Raw genomic sequence first — 15,026 nt, 5'->3', positions numbered from 1 at the left:
TTGGAGGTTTTTATGGAGGATTCATTATCTAGGCATGATAGATTAAGTCATTGGGCATTGGTTACTGAACTCAATCCCTGCCCCTTCCTCCTCCCCACAGGTGTCAAGTGGGACTGCCAGTGCCAACCCTCTAATCACTGGTTGGTTCCCCTGGCAATGAGTCCCCATCCCTAAGTGTTTTCTGAATGTCACCTCATTACCATAAACCCCTTGTGGTAGAAGGAGGTTTGTTATGAATAACAAGATGCCCATTACACCTTTATGGCTCTGAAGCTATTTTAGGAACTAAGGACAAGAGACCACATATTAAGACAAACATTGCTCCCATTGCTCTTATTCCTCCCGAAATTCCAAGGGTTTTGAGAGCTGTGAGCCCAAAACCTTGGATGAAGAGCAAAGAAATATATGAATGACCAAATACATACTTCCTGTAAATCACAATATTACAGGGACTCTTCAAACACTCCGCATATCTAAGTCTTACAAATAAACACAGTTGTGAAACTGCACTTGATTTCTAGATGTTTGGAGAAGGTTTTTGGTTCTTGCTTCATAATCATGATCTATCACTCTCACCATCCTTCCCTACAATTTCCCCACTAAAATACCACCACCACCACCACCACCAAAATCAGTTTCATATATTTTTATAAGCAGCCTTAGATTCTTTTTAAGACAAGGCAACGGTATATGTTAACCAAGTTAGAATTCAGGGGGCCATTTGTCCCAGCTTGCCTACAACAATCCCAGTTAATGCCTATTGCCTTGCATAATTTTTGAAAGCTCCTTCTCTTACTCTAAAAAAGGGGGGGTCCAGTTTAGAGGATAAATTATATGTTTACCTTATTTAAAAATACACCTTGATTTTCCAGTAAAGTGCTTTTCAGGTGACACTGTGCTTTTGCCCACATCACTGAACTTGATTTGCACAACTCTGCAAGATAGGGAGGGAAATATTTTATCTCAAATAGCCAAGGCCTCAAATAGTAGGTGGTGACCATCTGAGGTCACATACTCAGGGACAGAATCAGAGGCAGAACCCAGGATTCCCGACTTCAGTATTTTAAGCTGTTGACCACTTTGGGCAAATACCTGAGTAAAGACAAACTCCACTCTCTTGGTTGGTGCTTGCCCTTGGACCGAGAACAGTTTAGGCAGGTTCATCCATGCCCAGATACTGTCCTCTCACATTTAAAGCAAGCAGAGATGAAAGAAGAATTACCTAAACATAAAGAGCTCATTAGTGAATCCCAGGGATCCTGGGGCCAAATGACTTTTTTTTTTTTTTTTTTACTTAACTGGGCGCAATTATGTCAGATTATTGGAATCTTACATCTAACCAAATTAGGATGTCTCAGTTCACAACCAAAAAAAGAAAGAAAGAAAAAAGACCAATAATGAATGCCTACTGTTACAAAGAACACATAAATGGGTTCTGCCCCAGTCTTACAGATATATTTTCCCTATGGGTATGTGCTAATCCTTTTTTTTTTTTAACCTAAAACCGGGAAAATTCTACCTTCCTTGGGTAACTGGTAAGGAGACAAAGACAGGCACTGTGCTTGGCAGGGTCTCCAGGGTATTCCAGAGGTGCTGAATGCGGCGCCACACCATTAAATAAACGCACATTCTCCTAACCTCCCGATGGCCTACCCCAAAAGAAGGCCACAGGACCCACAGGCGTCCCTCCCTCTCTTTGCAACGACAGAAAGGAGTCCACTGTGCCTGGAGAAGGATGACTCCAAGCCGCTGGCCAGTCTAGCCGGACCGCAGCAGAGGGGAAGACGCCCTCGGACCAGTTGTGGGCACCAGCGCCAGAGCAGGGAGGTAGCCAGCCTCCTCCTGCGCAGGAGGCTCCAGGAGCTGAAGGTAACAGGGCAGCGGAGGACAACCGCGGTCCCCGGCAGGGGGAGGAAGGCCGCGCGCGCATGCGCCCCGCCCCGCCGCCGGCCGGAAGAGCCGGGCAGCGGAGCCGCTGCTCGCAGCGCTAGTCGCCGCGGCGCGGAGGAGAGCGCCGGCCGCGCGATGCGGCCCCTGGACAGCGCCGGGGCAGCCGAGGTGCCAGAGCCCGGGCTGCGGCTGGCCGACGACGCGCCGCAGGGCGCGATCGAGGAGCCCGCGGCGGCCGAGGCAGGGGGGACTCCCGGCCCCGGCAGGTGCTGGCTGTTCGGCTCCTCGCCGTGCGGCTTGTGTGCTCCGCAGGGTGAGTGTGGGGTGCGGACCCGGGCGTGGGTCTTGCCCCTGGGGTAGGGGTGGGAGTGCGGGCGCGAGCGGGCGAAGGTCCCCGCAGCTGCGGGCCGGGGGCGCGGTAAGGACCGCGCCCCCATCCATACCCTGATCAGAGCTGGGGAAAACCCTTGGAGCCCTCACCTGGGGGTCTGCAAAGCAGAAGCCCCTTTCGCCCCGCTAGCGCGAAGACCGGAGAAAGTTTCTGATTGTGTTTGGAACCCTTTTGGGATTCTGAAACTGTTCCTATAATTAAAGTGTTGCGGGCAGGACCGCGGAGTCAGATTGCAGTTCGGTGCGCCCTGCCGAGGTTGGAGGTTGGGGGATCAGTAAGAGGCCATCCCGCAGCCGGCTGAGGTTGGGAGGGAGCTAAACCATGAACACTGATGACAGCGGTAAGCGGTGTTCCTTCAAGAGGAAGTTGAAAAGCAGAGTATAGGGCGCCTGGGTGGCTCAGTCCGTTAAGCGTGAGACCCTTGATCCCGGCTGAGTTTTTCATATCAAGGTATGAGTTCAAGCCCTGAGTTGGGCTCCATGCTGGACATAGAGCCTACTTAATTAAAAAAAAAAAAAAAAAAGCATAGAGTCTAGAAAATGAGTCTAGAAAATGTTTGCCTCAGAATCTTAGAATTTTGGGAAGGCAGAGTGGAGTGGGACCACTGGTTCTCAAACTTTTGGGGTTAGGAGGACTTTGTTGTTGTAAATTTTTACAGTATATTCGTAACAGCTCACACTGAACTAAACCAGATTTCTGTTATTAATATAATGAATATTTTGTGATTTTTTTCTCTTTTTTTAAAATTTGAATCATTGTTCTCGTAGACAGAAACAAATACAGGAGGGTTTTCTTAGCAATTGGAATACTAAACAGGGCAGAGGTACAATCTTACATAACATTGTTAAGAGGTTCACAGACTTGTCTCCAGAGCCGGGGACCCTGTGTAAAAACACCTTGATCTTGTTCAGCCTCTTCCTTCCATAAATGAGGAAAGTGAACCCCAGGAAGGTGAGGGCTTCAGAGCGGGGGTTGCCTTGTTTTTCCCAGATCTGGCACATATGGGTGAGACACGGCACAGGTCCCTGCGGCACCAAGGTTAAGGATCCCAGCATGCCAGAGACCCAGGCCAAGGCCCTTTGTGCCAACCACAGTGCTACTTTAAGCACATTCCTCCTTAAACTCCAGGAAAAAGGTAGATGTCCTTTCAAGACAAAGTTACACAGTCTGCACCATCTCATCCTCTTGGTGGCCTCCACTAAGTGTGACCCCAGACTTCTATGCCTCGTTACCCAACCCTATTTCCCCCTTTCTGTATTACGAACTTTCCACATTATGCACTTTCCTCAGTTTAGAGAAACGAACCTCAGAAGATGATTCTTGCTCCATTTTTGTCCTGAATGCTAACAGAAATGATCAGACTTCTGATTATTTTTGATGGGCTGGTGGCTCCAGAGCAGGGGTCGCTCCGAGCTGTGCTGAGCAGGTGTACAGCCCGTGAAGAGGTGAATTTCTCACCCTATCAGTTATTATGGCTGAATGTCATTTTGATGGAATGCTGAGTCAGTCCTTACGAACTCAAATGTTTCCGCTCTTGTGAGCCAAAGAGGACTACTGTACATTCAGGCAGCACGTGGCAAAATGATAAACCTATACAAGCGACCGCACTTAGGAATCTTGTGGAGTATTTTAACATCAAAGAAAATTGCTAACAGTAAGACTTAGTAATAGTTACTGTAAGATAACCAGATAATTTTCTGAAAACAGGACTGCCATAGAAATGTTGTCGTTGAACTTTGTGACAGTATCATTTTAACGGCTTGATCATGGATTTTTGAAGAAAGCTCATTTTCGTGTTGGGGTTGAAACTGTTACCAGTTTTCTACATTCTTGGATAACCTTCACAGACAGCATTTAGGTATCCTAAGATATCTGTTTATTTTCTTGAGGGACAGTGTGGATCTTGGACTGAAGCAAGGAGAAATTGTCCTTTACCTGTGCCTCATATGCCCCTGGAAGGAGTTCTCTAGTGTAGCACTGGTTCTCAAGCTGGTAGAACTTTTTACAGTTGCAAAGATCCTGTATCAGTGGGTCTGGGATAGGGCTCAGGAACTGAAGTTAAAGAAGTTACTCAGTCGATTGTCATTCCCAGCCAGGGTTGTGAATCACCAGTTTAAAGCAGAGAATAGAGAAACTGATCAACTTTTCAGTTTTCTTCTAACTCAGAAGTTGCACTGTGGGTACTTACTTAATTTGAATTATTTAGAGTTGCCACATTATTAGCTATGCTTGTGGTGGAATATGATCACAGAAGCACATTATATAAGCAAATGCCTCTTTGGATTATGGTGCTCTCTTGATCATCTCCATTGGCAGAATGGAAATTATTATTCAGTAAGAGACAGGTCCTCTTGAGTAGAACCAGGCCTCACCCTCATAACAAATAATCAAGTTCAGCCAGGTCTTGTAAGAATTGCAATCATGGGCCTTAAGTGTTTATAGGCAAGAAAATATGTGAGTGGCTGTGTTTTAAGAGACAAGATAATCAAAACCAGGGGTGTAAAATTAAGTTTTAAAAGAGTTAAAATATCATGTTAAGTTAAAATATTCCTGGAGAAAAATTCAAAAGTTTAGACTGGAGAAGATCCTTGAAACATAGGCCAGGGAGATATTTTCTGTCCTTGATCTTCCTGTTCCGTCTGAGGGTGTAGGTTCCATGTATGAGTTGTGTTTCTTTTAAGAAAAACTATTTTATTTGGACCTGAACTCTGAAATTTCAGAAGCTGAACTCTGAGGCTGACCACAGCCAAGGCATGTATTTTGTGGTGCTTAACTTGGAAGTCTTCTAAAGTTTCCTTCTCATGGGCTGAGTATGTGCCGTTTGTTTCCGTGTTATCGGAGCACACAGGTAGTGAACAGAAAGTGGAGGATTCTGGCACTTACAACATACCACCCTTGATATGAGCGCCAAATGATTTTCTTCAACTGGGCACCTGGAGCAGGAAGAGGGAGAGGCCTCTAACCACAATGGCATCTTTTACTACACATGTCAGGCTGTAGAACGCTCCTGGAGAGATTGTGCATTGTCATACTTTGGTCCCAATTCACAAAGTGTTTATCACTCGCGGGCAAAGGTATCTTGGGGCTATGAGGATGTTGAAATGTATTAACCTGGCGTTTGCATTTATTAGAGAAGGGCATTTTTTAAAAACATTATGCAATACCGTTCTCTAGCTGAGTAACACGTTGTAAATTCCTAGACTGGAATGATGATCCTAGTTTTACTCTAAGTTGCAAGTGCCCAAACAATATACCCTTCCGTTTTGCTATGCTCTTAACTGATGAGGGCCGGTAGTGTTTCCTTCTTATTCTCTCCATGTTTTTGTATTTGTTTCAAAAAAGAAGAACACTAATGTATTCCTCAGTTTGTTACCTATCTTTTAGGGAGTTCTCTGCTAATTCTGTCCCTTTTTACTCCCCTCTGAATGATGGCGTTGGGAGAGGGTGTGAGATTGAAAATAGGTTCTTCTATCTTCAGTAACTAAGATAGACAAAGGGGCGAAACAAAAGTTTAATGCTCATACAGACTGTTATTAATGTATTGAATATGTGATGGCTCTAGAGAAAGCAGTAGTGTCCTGGTTCAGATCTTGCCAAGAAGATGGTGCTCAACGACAGTTCTAATTTTTTAAAAGTTTTGTTTTAAAGCACTTTGAGGCCAGAGGGGTAGATAACCTAGCCCCCTGCCCTCAAAGAGTTTATGCTCTAAATGAAAGATAAGTTGTAAGCCATGAAAAGTAAAAGATTTGATTAACCATTCAAAATAACAAAACAGAGAGCCTTCCCAGAATATGCTGTCGCCAGTGGTGTTAGACTTGGCGTCTTTCCATGAGGTTTTCTCATACTCTTTCATTCAGCAAATATTTAATCAGGGTCTTCCATGAGCCAGGCATAAACAAGACGGTGAGGTCCCAGCCTGGAAGAGTTCATAGGCTTGTGGGGGAAGTAAGATAATCAACAAGTAGCCATATGACACAGCTATAAACTGTTGTCCAGAAAAGAACACTTTCTTCATAAAGCCCGGTTCACCAGTGAGATGAAATAACTTATCACTTGGAAGCATTTTTCTTTAGCCGTCTTGACAAGCGTTTCTTTAAGATTTCTCTCACTGTCTTGGCAAGCATTTTTACTTCTTTTTGACTTGTAAGTGAGGGGTGATTCTTCAGTGAGCCAAAGGAAATCCATTTTATAGGGTAAAACTGCATTTAAAAATTATGGATTTAAATTGTTGCTTTCCTCAATGATTGTTCATTCTTGGTGGGGAGTGGTTCGGGTTCAGAGAGTGGATATGCTTAGGAGATAGCATTGTTTGCCTGTTAACCATTAACACTGTTCCATTTTTCTCAATTCCTAAGTGAAAATAATAAAACATATACTTGGAAGCAAGGACTAACCAGAACTTAATCTTTTTCAGAAGCCAAGAAGAAAGCACCCTGTCCTGGACTTGGCTTGTTTTATACGTTATTGTCCGCCTTCCTTTTCTCAGTGGCCTCTTTATTTGTTAAAAAAGTGCAAGACGTCCATGCTGTAGAAATTAGTGCATTCCGATGTGTGTTCCAAATGCTAGTCATTATCCCTTGCTTAATATACAGAAAGTAAGTATTTCTTATCTGCAAAGTAGAAGGTATTAACAGATGTTTGTAAATCTTCTGACTTGCTTCAATTATTCTATAGTGTCTGCTTTATCCCTTCCGTAGATTTACCAGTTCCTACATCCTTTGGCTCTGATTACTAAAAAGTCACAAGGACCCACCCACAGAAGATGCTGTCATAAGCACAAACCACATGCCCAGCGAAGGAGGGGAAAGAGATTCAGTTATTCTCCACTCCCCATTTTGAGAACAAAGCATTCCTTGTACATAATTCCCTCCATCTTATTCCACCCTCCCTTCTTTCCCTTGGCATAACTAGTATTTAGAAGACAAAAGTAAATGAGAAGAAGCAGTGGTGTCTCCTAATATCAAGGTTTCTTTAAGTAGAATGGGCTGCTCTGTTTTCAGGGCAAACAGAAGATTACCATAATAATATCTAGGTCTTCCCCTTAGGGTGATGTGGGAAAGGGAAAAGGTCATCTTGAGCAAGGCGTTTTTAAATAGTTTCATGTTTAGTGTCCTCATCTGTGAACTGGAGGGAATTACACTCTTTGTCTTCTATCTGGCACCTTGGCTGCAAGGGCCAAATAAAATTTATTATAGGTCAGAGCACTCTGTATAGAATGTAACAATAGTTGAAAACTATATTCCCCATCCTTCCTGTTCTCTCTCTACCTAGCACCTCTTTCCCTTCCATATAGAACCCCCTCCCCACCCTTTCCCAGATTAAAATTATGCCTCTCACACACTATTATAACCTCTACCACCCCTGTGTACTTAGAACCCTTGGAGGAGAGACCAGTTGGGTCCATGGTGGCAGTCTGGCTCTTTCTCTCTTTGGGCAAAAATGCTTAAACCCTGAACTAAATGCTTCAGTCACATGCCACCAAAGTCTCCTTGTATCTGTAACACGGTAAAGATTCATTTGGAATAGTTTCACCCCATATCCTGAAGATTTGGTGAAAAAGGTGAAAACTTACTAATTAATATTGTCAGAAATTCCTGTGTAAGTGTGGACCAGTCACAGTATTTTAGGAAATGATGGTAAGACTTCAGAAATTTCTAAGGGTGGTAAGAGACCACTGATGCTAACACAGTTACCTTCCCCATAATAAAAGAATTGGCAGGGGAAGGCACTGGAAGAATTTTTTAAATCCTTAGCACCAATCTGTTTTGACCCATTTTATGTTTCATTATCATGGAAGATGATATGGTATTCCAAGTATTTTCGAAGTGTGAGGCAAAGATGACCCACTCTTTCATTTCTAACTCCAAAGACACCCTGGAGTCCTTGTATCAGGCCTACAGGCTAGCCTTCAGGTAGATGTTCAGTGCTGGCACACGTCAGCAAGCTGCACCTAGCCTGGCATGTACCCAGCACTTTGCTTGGTAAATTTTTAATTAAAAAAAAAATTGAGTGGCAGTTATTATATAAATGTTATATGTTCTTTTTCATTATATTTTAACTCTTCCTGCAGAGAACAATGAAAAGTTGTCTCACATTCAATGGCTAAAATAAATTTTAGCATTGCCTCAGCTTTTATAGAAAACCTTGCAAGATTGGCAATGCATACTAGCCAGCACCAAGTTTTCTTAGGTAGCACAGCTCAATCTTGAAATTATATTTATTATAAAAAAATCATATATCGTCATTGTAGAAAATTGGGGGAAAATAAAGAAGAAAAATTACCTATGAGTCCACCTGTTAAGGTTTACCCACTGTGAACATTTCAGTACATTTTCCTTTTTGTCTTTTTTACAAGCATGTGTAGACAGAGGAAAAATTATATTTGCTGAATTGTAATTATACTATTTATGGAGTTCTCTTGTGATATTTTTGCTTATACTGTGAACACTTTCATGTTTTTAGCTATACTTAGAAACCATTTTTTTAAAGGTGTATACTATTCAGTTGTGAGCATTATTATAATTAATTTAGCAGTCCCTTATTTTTGACGGGACTTCAAAAATAATGTTTAATTAAGAATTGCAATATTAAAAGCAAATACCAAGCTGGTTTAATGTGCATTCCTCCGTTTGAATTTACAGAACTGGATTTATAGGCCCCAAAGGTCAACGAATTTTCCTCTTCCTCAGAGGAGTCCTGGGTTCTACGGCCATGATCCTACTGTACTACGCTTTCCAGGCAACATCCCTCGCCGACGCCACCGTCATCACGTTTAGCTCGCCTGTGTTCACCTCTATCTTTGCTTGCATCTTTCTCAAGGAGAAATACAGCCCTTGGGATGCCCTGTTCACTGTCTTCACCATCACCGGCGTGATCCTTATCGTGAGGCCCCCGTTTCTGTTTGGCGCCAGCGCCGCGGGCAGGGGCGACAGCTACTCCCTTCACTTAAAGGGCACGATCGCAGCGGTCACGCACGCCGTCTTTGCCGCCCTGACTCTGGTCATCCTCAGAAAGATGGGGAAGTCCGTGGACTACTTCCTGAGCATCTGGTATTACGTCATCCTCGGCCTCCTGGAGAGCATCATCGTCCTCTTCATCATCGGGGAGTGGAGTCTGCCTTACTGCGGGTTGGACAGGCTGTTTCTCATACTCATCGGCCTGTTTGGTTTGGGGGGTCAAGTGTTTCTCACGAAAGCCATCCAAATAGAAAAAGCAGGGCCAGTGGCAATAATGAAGACTATGGATGTGGTCTTTGCTTTCATCTTCCAGATTATTTTCTTTAATGATGTGCCCACGTGGTGGACGGTGGGCGGGGCCCTGTGCGTCATAGCCAGTAGCACGGGCGCGGCCGTGCGGAAATGGTGCCAGGGCTCCAAATGAGGCTTTGTTGCCAAGCGCACGGTTCCCCCCCCTCCCCCGCCAAGTGCAGACACGCCACACGTGCACACACCTGGAAAATCTGCATTTCCTTCACTGATTATACTTAATAAATTTCATAATTAAAGTACCATTTTTGAATATGGTATGTCTTTAATTAGCTAAGAATTTAGCCAGTCAGTGTGGTCTAGCAATTTTTTTTCTCAATTGTTTTGGTTTCGGTTTGGGTTTGGGTTTTTTGTTGTTGGGGTGGCATCGGTAAGAGGACAGATAATTAGTTGAAAAAAACACTGCAAAAAGTTCTATGACTGGTATAAATACATGTAATTTTTTGAAGTGTATTTTTGGTACTGATGGGATATAGGTGGGTAAGAAATTTTAGATGCTCTTTTAGCAGTGTAGAGGCTAAGAAAGAAACGTACTGATTATAATGCTGCTATAATTGGTATTATGTTGGAAATTCATATGAAACCTAATTCCATTTAGGAGGCCAAAGCTGAAACTTGGAAAAGGTGCCTACTTAATGGTGTTAATAATACAAATAGATTAGCCTTATTTTCAAGGCTTCTGTAAATGATTATCAGTCTTTTAACCCATATGAGTGCCTTTTCATTTTGATGCCAGAATTTTTATATGTAAACTTTAAGAAAAAAGGTTTTCGATCACCAGGTTTGGCTAGTTTTGTTTTAGTGGCATTCACGACTGTAGCTATCATTCTATAATTTTAAGTTATCCTCTGTCTTTTTGAAATACATTTTTCTTAACTTTCTAAGATTTCAGTTCTTTAAACCACAAGAGAGAAATCTTGGCATAACCAATGTGCACATTTCCATGCTGAAGTATTTTCCCCTCACTAGAAATGTGATTTTCTATAAATTCTCTTTGAATTTATAGTGTGATGCCAAATAAAATTTTCTCAGGATTTTATTAGGTTGAACCATATGAAATTGCTGAAATTTTACCTTTTTAACTTACAAAACCCATAGTTTCTTATGGTTCACCCTAATAGATACCTCCCTTATCCTCTCTACACCAAATATTTAGAAGACTGTGGCATATATTTTTTTAAAACAACTTTTTAAAATACAGTAATCCTATTAAACTTATTTTTATAGTCCTTTTCCCTTATGGAATTATATGTAATAATGCTTCACGTTACTTGTTAAATGTAAAGACATGAATCCATGGTTGATTGACCTTTGTAGTTTCTTGAACAGAAAAAAAAAATCACTGTTAAATTCTAGTATATCAGTATGGTATTAAATGTCAGTGCTGCACCATGATACTAACTTCATGAATTCAAACAGTTTTTATCTGGAACTTCATCAGGCCAATACTCTGAAGTTAAAAAGAGAATGTAATATTTAGCAAGGCTTGGGAGGTTAATCAGAAAGTAGAGTACACGCAAATGATTCTTTATCACAATGAACCCTTTATTGGTGAAGCTATGATGTTTTCCAACTCATACTGTCCAACCTAGCATCTGTTATTATCTTAAGCCTGCAGATTTGAAAGATTATAGGCTCTTTTTCTCCCTTTCATCATAATTCTTCCAAAGAAAGAAAGAACTTGGCTTCTCAGGTTTATGCCTTGGTGAGAAAGGATCTTTTCCAATAGTTCCAAGAGGAAATTTTTAGCTTGCTGATCTTCCCAAATGCTTCCCACCTGACAAATCCTAAATGAAGTCTACTTAGGGGAGTCACACTATCATTATAACTTTAGCCTAATCCACAACTTTTGGAGTTTAGAATTGCAGAAGCATTATTTTGCAAGGATCTTAGATAGTTACAGAATCAGAGCATTTTAGAGCTCAAAGATTAGAAATCCTCTTGTAGGAGCCACGCTGCACAGATAGAGATGCTGGGGAGGCATCTGCCCAAGTTGGGTTTCCACGGCCTTCTCCTTTCCCTTATTTCCATGATAAAGTATGGAAAGTAAACCACTGTTTAAGCTACCTAAGGTAAATTAACTCAGGGAACCCTCTGCTGGTTCTTTACCTTGCACAATAAAAGAACCTATGGGACTTTGAGAGTTTAATCGCTTTGGGCCTGTACACTAGAGACATGTTTTATTTCAGTAGTGTGTGGTTTAAGTACTCGAATGTCACAATATATGACCAAGGTTGGAGAAAATGTTTCTTCTCTCAACTTTTACAGGGTGTCATTCTTAAAACACTTTTATAATGTCCAAGGTGTGTACAAGGATGTGTATTGTAACAATTATGGGTGTGTATATTTTGCAAAGATTGTAGTTTCTATATCTTGAAAATATTTTCATAAATTGTTTTTATTTTATAAATACTAATAAAGTTAATATGAAAGAAGGCTATATGTTGGTTTTTATGATTATAGCAAATGTGCTCACTAATCTAACTTCCTTTTTCATCCATGTGCTTCAAAACTCATTTTATAAAGGGTATTGATCCCTAGTCATTCAGCTGTGATGTAATCTCAAGTTTCAATCTGTTTTATTTCTGTTCTTTTTTTTTTTTTTTAAGATTTTATTTATTTGTCAGAGAACACAAAGCAGGGGGAGCAGCAGGCAGAAGGAGAAGCAGGCTCCCCACTGAGCAAGGGCCCGATGTGGGGCTCTATCCCAGGACCCTGGGATCATGACCCGAGCCGAAAGCAGATGCCTAACTGACTGGAACCACCAGGTGTCCCACCAATCAATCTGGTTTTTTTGTTCCTCTGATACTGTTAAATCAAATCTAGTATCTCTAAAATAAAGGCCCTAACCTTCATGTTTCTAGACACCCCTAGCTTGGAGCAGCTTTGAACCCGTACTTTTGTTCCATAGCTAATCTGTCACTAAGTCCTGGGGTGTCTGTCTTATTATCTCATGATTCATTCTTTCCTTGCCATTTCCACTGTTACCATCTCATTCCAAGATTGAGCACCTCACAGCTGAATTACAACAGTCTCCTAACGTGTTACCCTACTGCTTGACTCTCTCCCACTCAGATCCTTGTCTCACTGCCAGGCTGACCTTCCTAAAGCCCTGCTTTGTTACTTTGGTTCTCATAAAACCATAATGTTGCCGTATCACATACGACATCTCATCTAAATTATTTGACCCTATTCCCACTTCTCCAAGCTGATTTCCCATGTCCCATCACAAATCAATACTCTTACCAATCTCCCCACCAACTTCCACATTTGCCAAGAGATTCCTTCCTGGGTCTCCCCTGCTTCTTTTGCCCCTTTTCTTTGTCCTCTAAAACCTCTTAAACTCCAAAGGCTCAGCTTGAGCTTTTGTTTCTTCTGCTGCCTCTAGCTTCTCCCACCCACACTAGCCCAGTCTGACCGAATGGTAAAGCACTGGACTGGAGATGTGAGTGTGGTGATATCACTTCCCAGCAGAGTCAGTCACAGTGTACCTCAGCCTGTCCTCATTTACAAAGGAGTGCCATAGAAGGACTTGTAGACCAAAAAGGAAGATAAAAACACATAAGTATCAAACTGTAGTAGAGTTGAACATTCTCTCTCTTCAAAATGATGCCCAGTTCAGGGTCCTTACTCTGAGCAGTTTCACCGGGAGCTACAGGCACAGTCTAATGGATTTCAAACCCCATTTGACTCCCTTCTGCCAGCACAAATTCCACTGTTGGACAGTTCTCAATTTCCTGGCTGATCTGCCCACATAGGTGGCCAAGCGTCACGGGTCTTTATTTTACACATAGGTTTTGCTACCTTTCCAGTTCTGGCTTTAGCTCTGATCCTCTGCATTACACTTGGCTCTGGCTGGGGAATGAGCCCGATTTTCTATGTGTTTCCCATGCACTATTCTCTAGACTCAGCATGGCTCTTCTAGCCCCTTATCTGTTCACTCAATAAGCACAATTAGTCTCTTGAGGGTAATCTAGTGGTAAGAGAGCCAGATGTCTTTATGTACCATGTTGGCCTCTAATGCAGGTGTATGGAGCTGTGGTCAACACTGGGCATTAGAATTTGATTTGTAGGGTGTAGGTTGGGCACATAAAGCCTGGGTACCACCCCAAGCACACCATTATTTGGTCCCTTTGGTCCCTTCTATGAAATCTAATACAGCTACCATATTCACTTGGAATTCTGCAAGATGTTCTAACAGGGACTCTCTGATCCACAAAGACCCATCCAAGTTTTAGCCTACTGAGCACTAGGTTTGGAGCTGGACTTGGAAGACCAATTCACAGAGAGACTTTGAAACTTTGTGCTGCTCATCATCTCCTAGAAATTGGTGTGGGGCTTTATAGAAGGAGAGTAAGGAGAAGACATATCTAGTGTCAAGGCAGAGCAGGAAATGTTGCATCACAGAAGTCCAGTCCACGGGAAATGTTCCACTGGATTACATGAGGTACCATGCCAGCAATCATCTATTAGGTCAGATTTGTAACAATATAAAACAACACTATTCTCACTATTTTTTTAATAGTTATTTTTCATAAGAATATTATTTATGTTAACATTATGGAATTATTTTAATAAATAATTTTTTCAGTTTTGCTTTCAAATATGGTAAATATCTATATATAATCCACATAACAGAAGCTCTTTTTTTTTTTTTAAGATTTTATTTATTTGTCAGAGAGAGCACAAGCAGGGGGAGCGGCAGGCAGAGAGAGAGGGAGAAGCAGGCTCCCCACTGAGCAGGGAGCCTGGTGTGGGACTCAATCCCAGAACTCTGAGATCATGACCTGAGCTGAAGGCATACACCTAACCATCTGAGCCACCCAGGCATCCCTAACAGAAGCTCTTTGGAGTTCTCGATAATGTTTAAGAGAGTAAAGGAATACAAAACCAAGAAGTTCCCAAGCTGCAGATTTAATATATAGTGTTATCAAATTTGAAACCTAAAAAAAATAACAACGGTTAAGCCCACCATCAAATCTAAGAACTTTTTCATGATGTTCTGACAGTTTGAAATGCAGCTCAATAACAGTTTTAAAATTAGAAACATCTTTAATGTGATGTTCCATTTTAGAATTGTGAGTTTAACAACTCTAAATGTATATAAGAAATCCAAATTATCTACACAAAAGAGAGCAAAGGAAAAGAAATCCAATTGGCCTATGCTCATAGAGTCATATCAAGTTGTCTCTGTTACTTCCTACGTGTGTATTAGTTCCTTTGTATGTGCATTTTAGAAAAGCCAGAATTCCTTGATACTTTGCAGGTAGGTATGTGCATTGATTGGTACAACTTCTATGAAGGGCAATTTGGCAGCATCTATCAATTTAAAATGAACATATTTTTCACCCAGAAATTCCATTTCAGGAATTTATCTTATAGATATACCGCATTATTGCAAATAAAATGTACACGTTTATTCATTGCAGCATTACTTATAATAGCAAAAAAGAAAATTGAGCTAGTCTGATGTTAAATAA

General features: G+C 41.7%; 1 protein-coding gene across 1 annotated transcript; it reads left to right on the top strand.

Moving 5' to 3' along the window:
- The first annotated feature begins 2,006 nt into the window (after positions 1–2,006).
- SLC35G1 (solute carrier family 35 member G1) lies at positions 2,007–11,984 on the top strand. Its single transcript, XM_026481687.4, has 3 exons — positions 2,007–2,203; positions 6,696–6,876; positions 8,923–11,984. Exons 1-3 carry the CDS (start codon positions 2,026–2,028, stop codon positions 9,659–9,661), a joined length of 1,098 nt encoding a protein of 365 aa, XP_026337472.1. The 5' UTR covers positions 2,007–2,025; the 3' UTR covers positions 9,662–11,984.
- The last annotated feature ends 3,042 nt before the right edge of the window (positions 11,985–15,026 follow it).

This window comes from Ursus arctos, unplaced genomic scaffold (genome assembly GCF_023065955.2).
Source record: "Ursus arctos isolate Adak ecotype North America unplaced genomic scaffold, UrsArc2.0 scaffold_7, whole genome shotgun sequence".
Taxonomy (NCBI): Eukaryota; Metazoa; Chordata; class Mammalia; order Carnivora; family Ursidae; genus Ursus; species Ursus arctos.
Note: the sequence above shows the minus strand (reverse complement) of the source record. Positions and strands in the feature narration are given on the sequence as shown.

Coding starts and splice junctions, on each gene's coding strand:
- SLC35G1 (XM_026481687.4), top strand. CDS start 2,026: ATGCGGCCCCTGGACAGCGCCGGGGCAGCCGAGGTGCCAGAGCCCGGG. Junction 2,204..6,695: donor CGGCTTGTGTGCTCCGCAGG/GTGAGTGTGGGG, acceptor AATCTTTTTCAG/AAGCCAAGAAGAAAGCACCC. Junction 6,877..8,922: donor CCTTGCTTAATATACAGAAA/GTAAGTATTTCT, acceptor TTGAATTTACAG/AACTGGATTTATAGGCCCCA.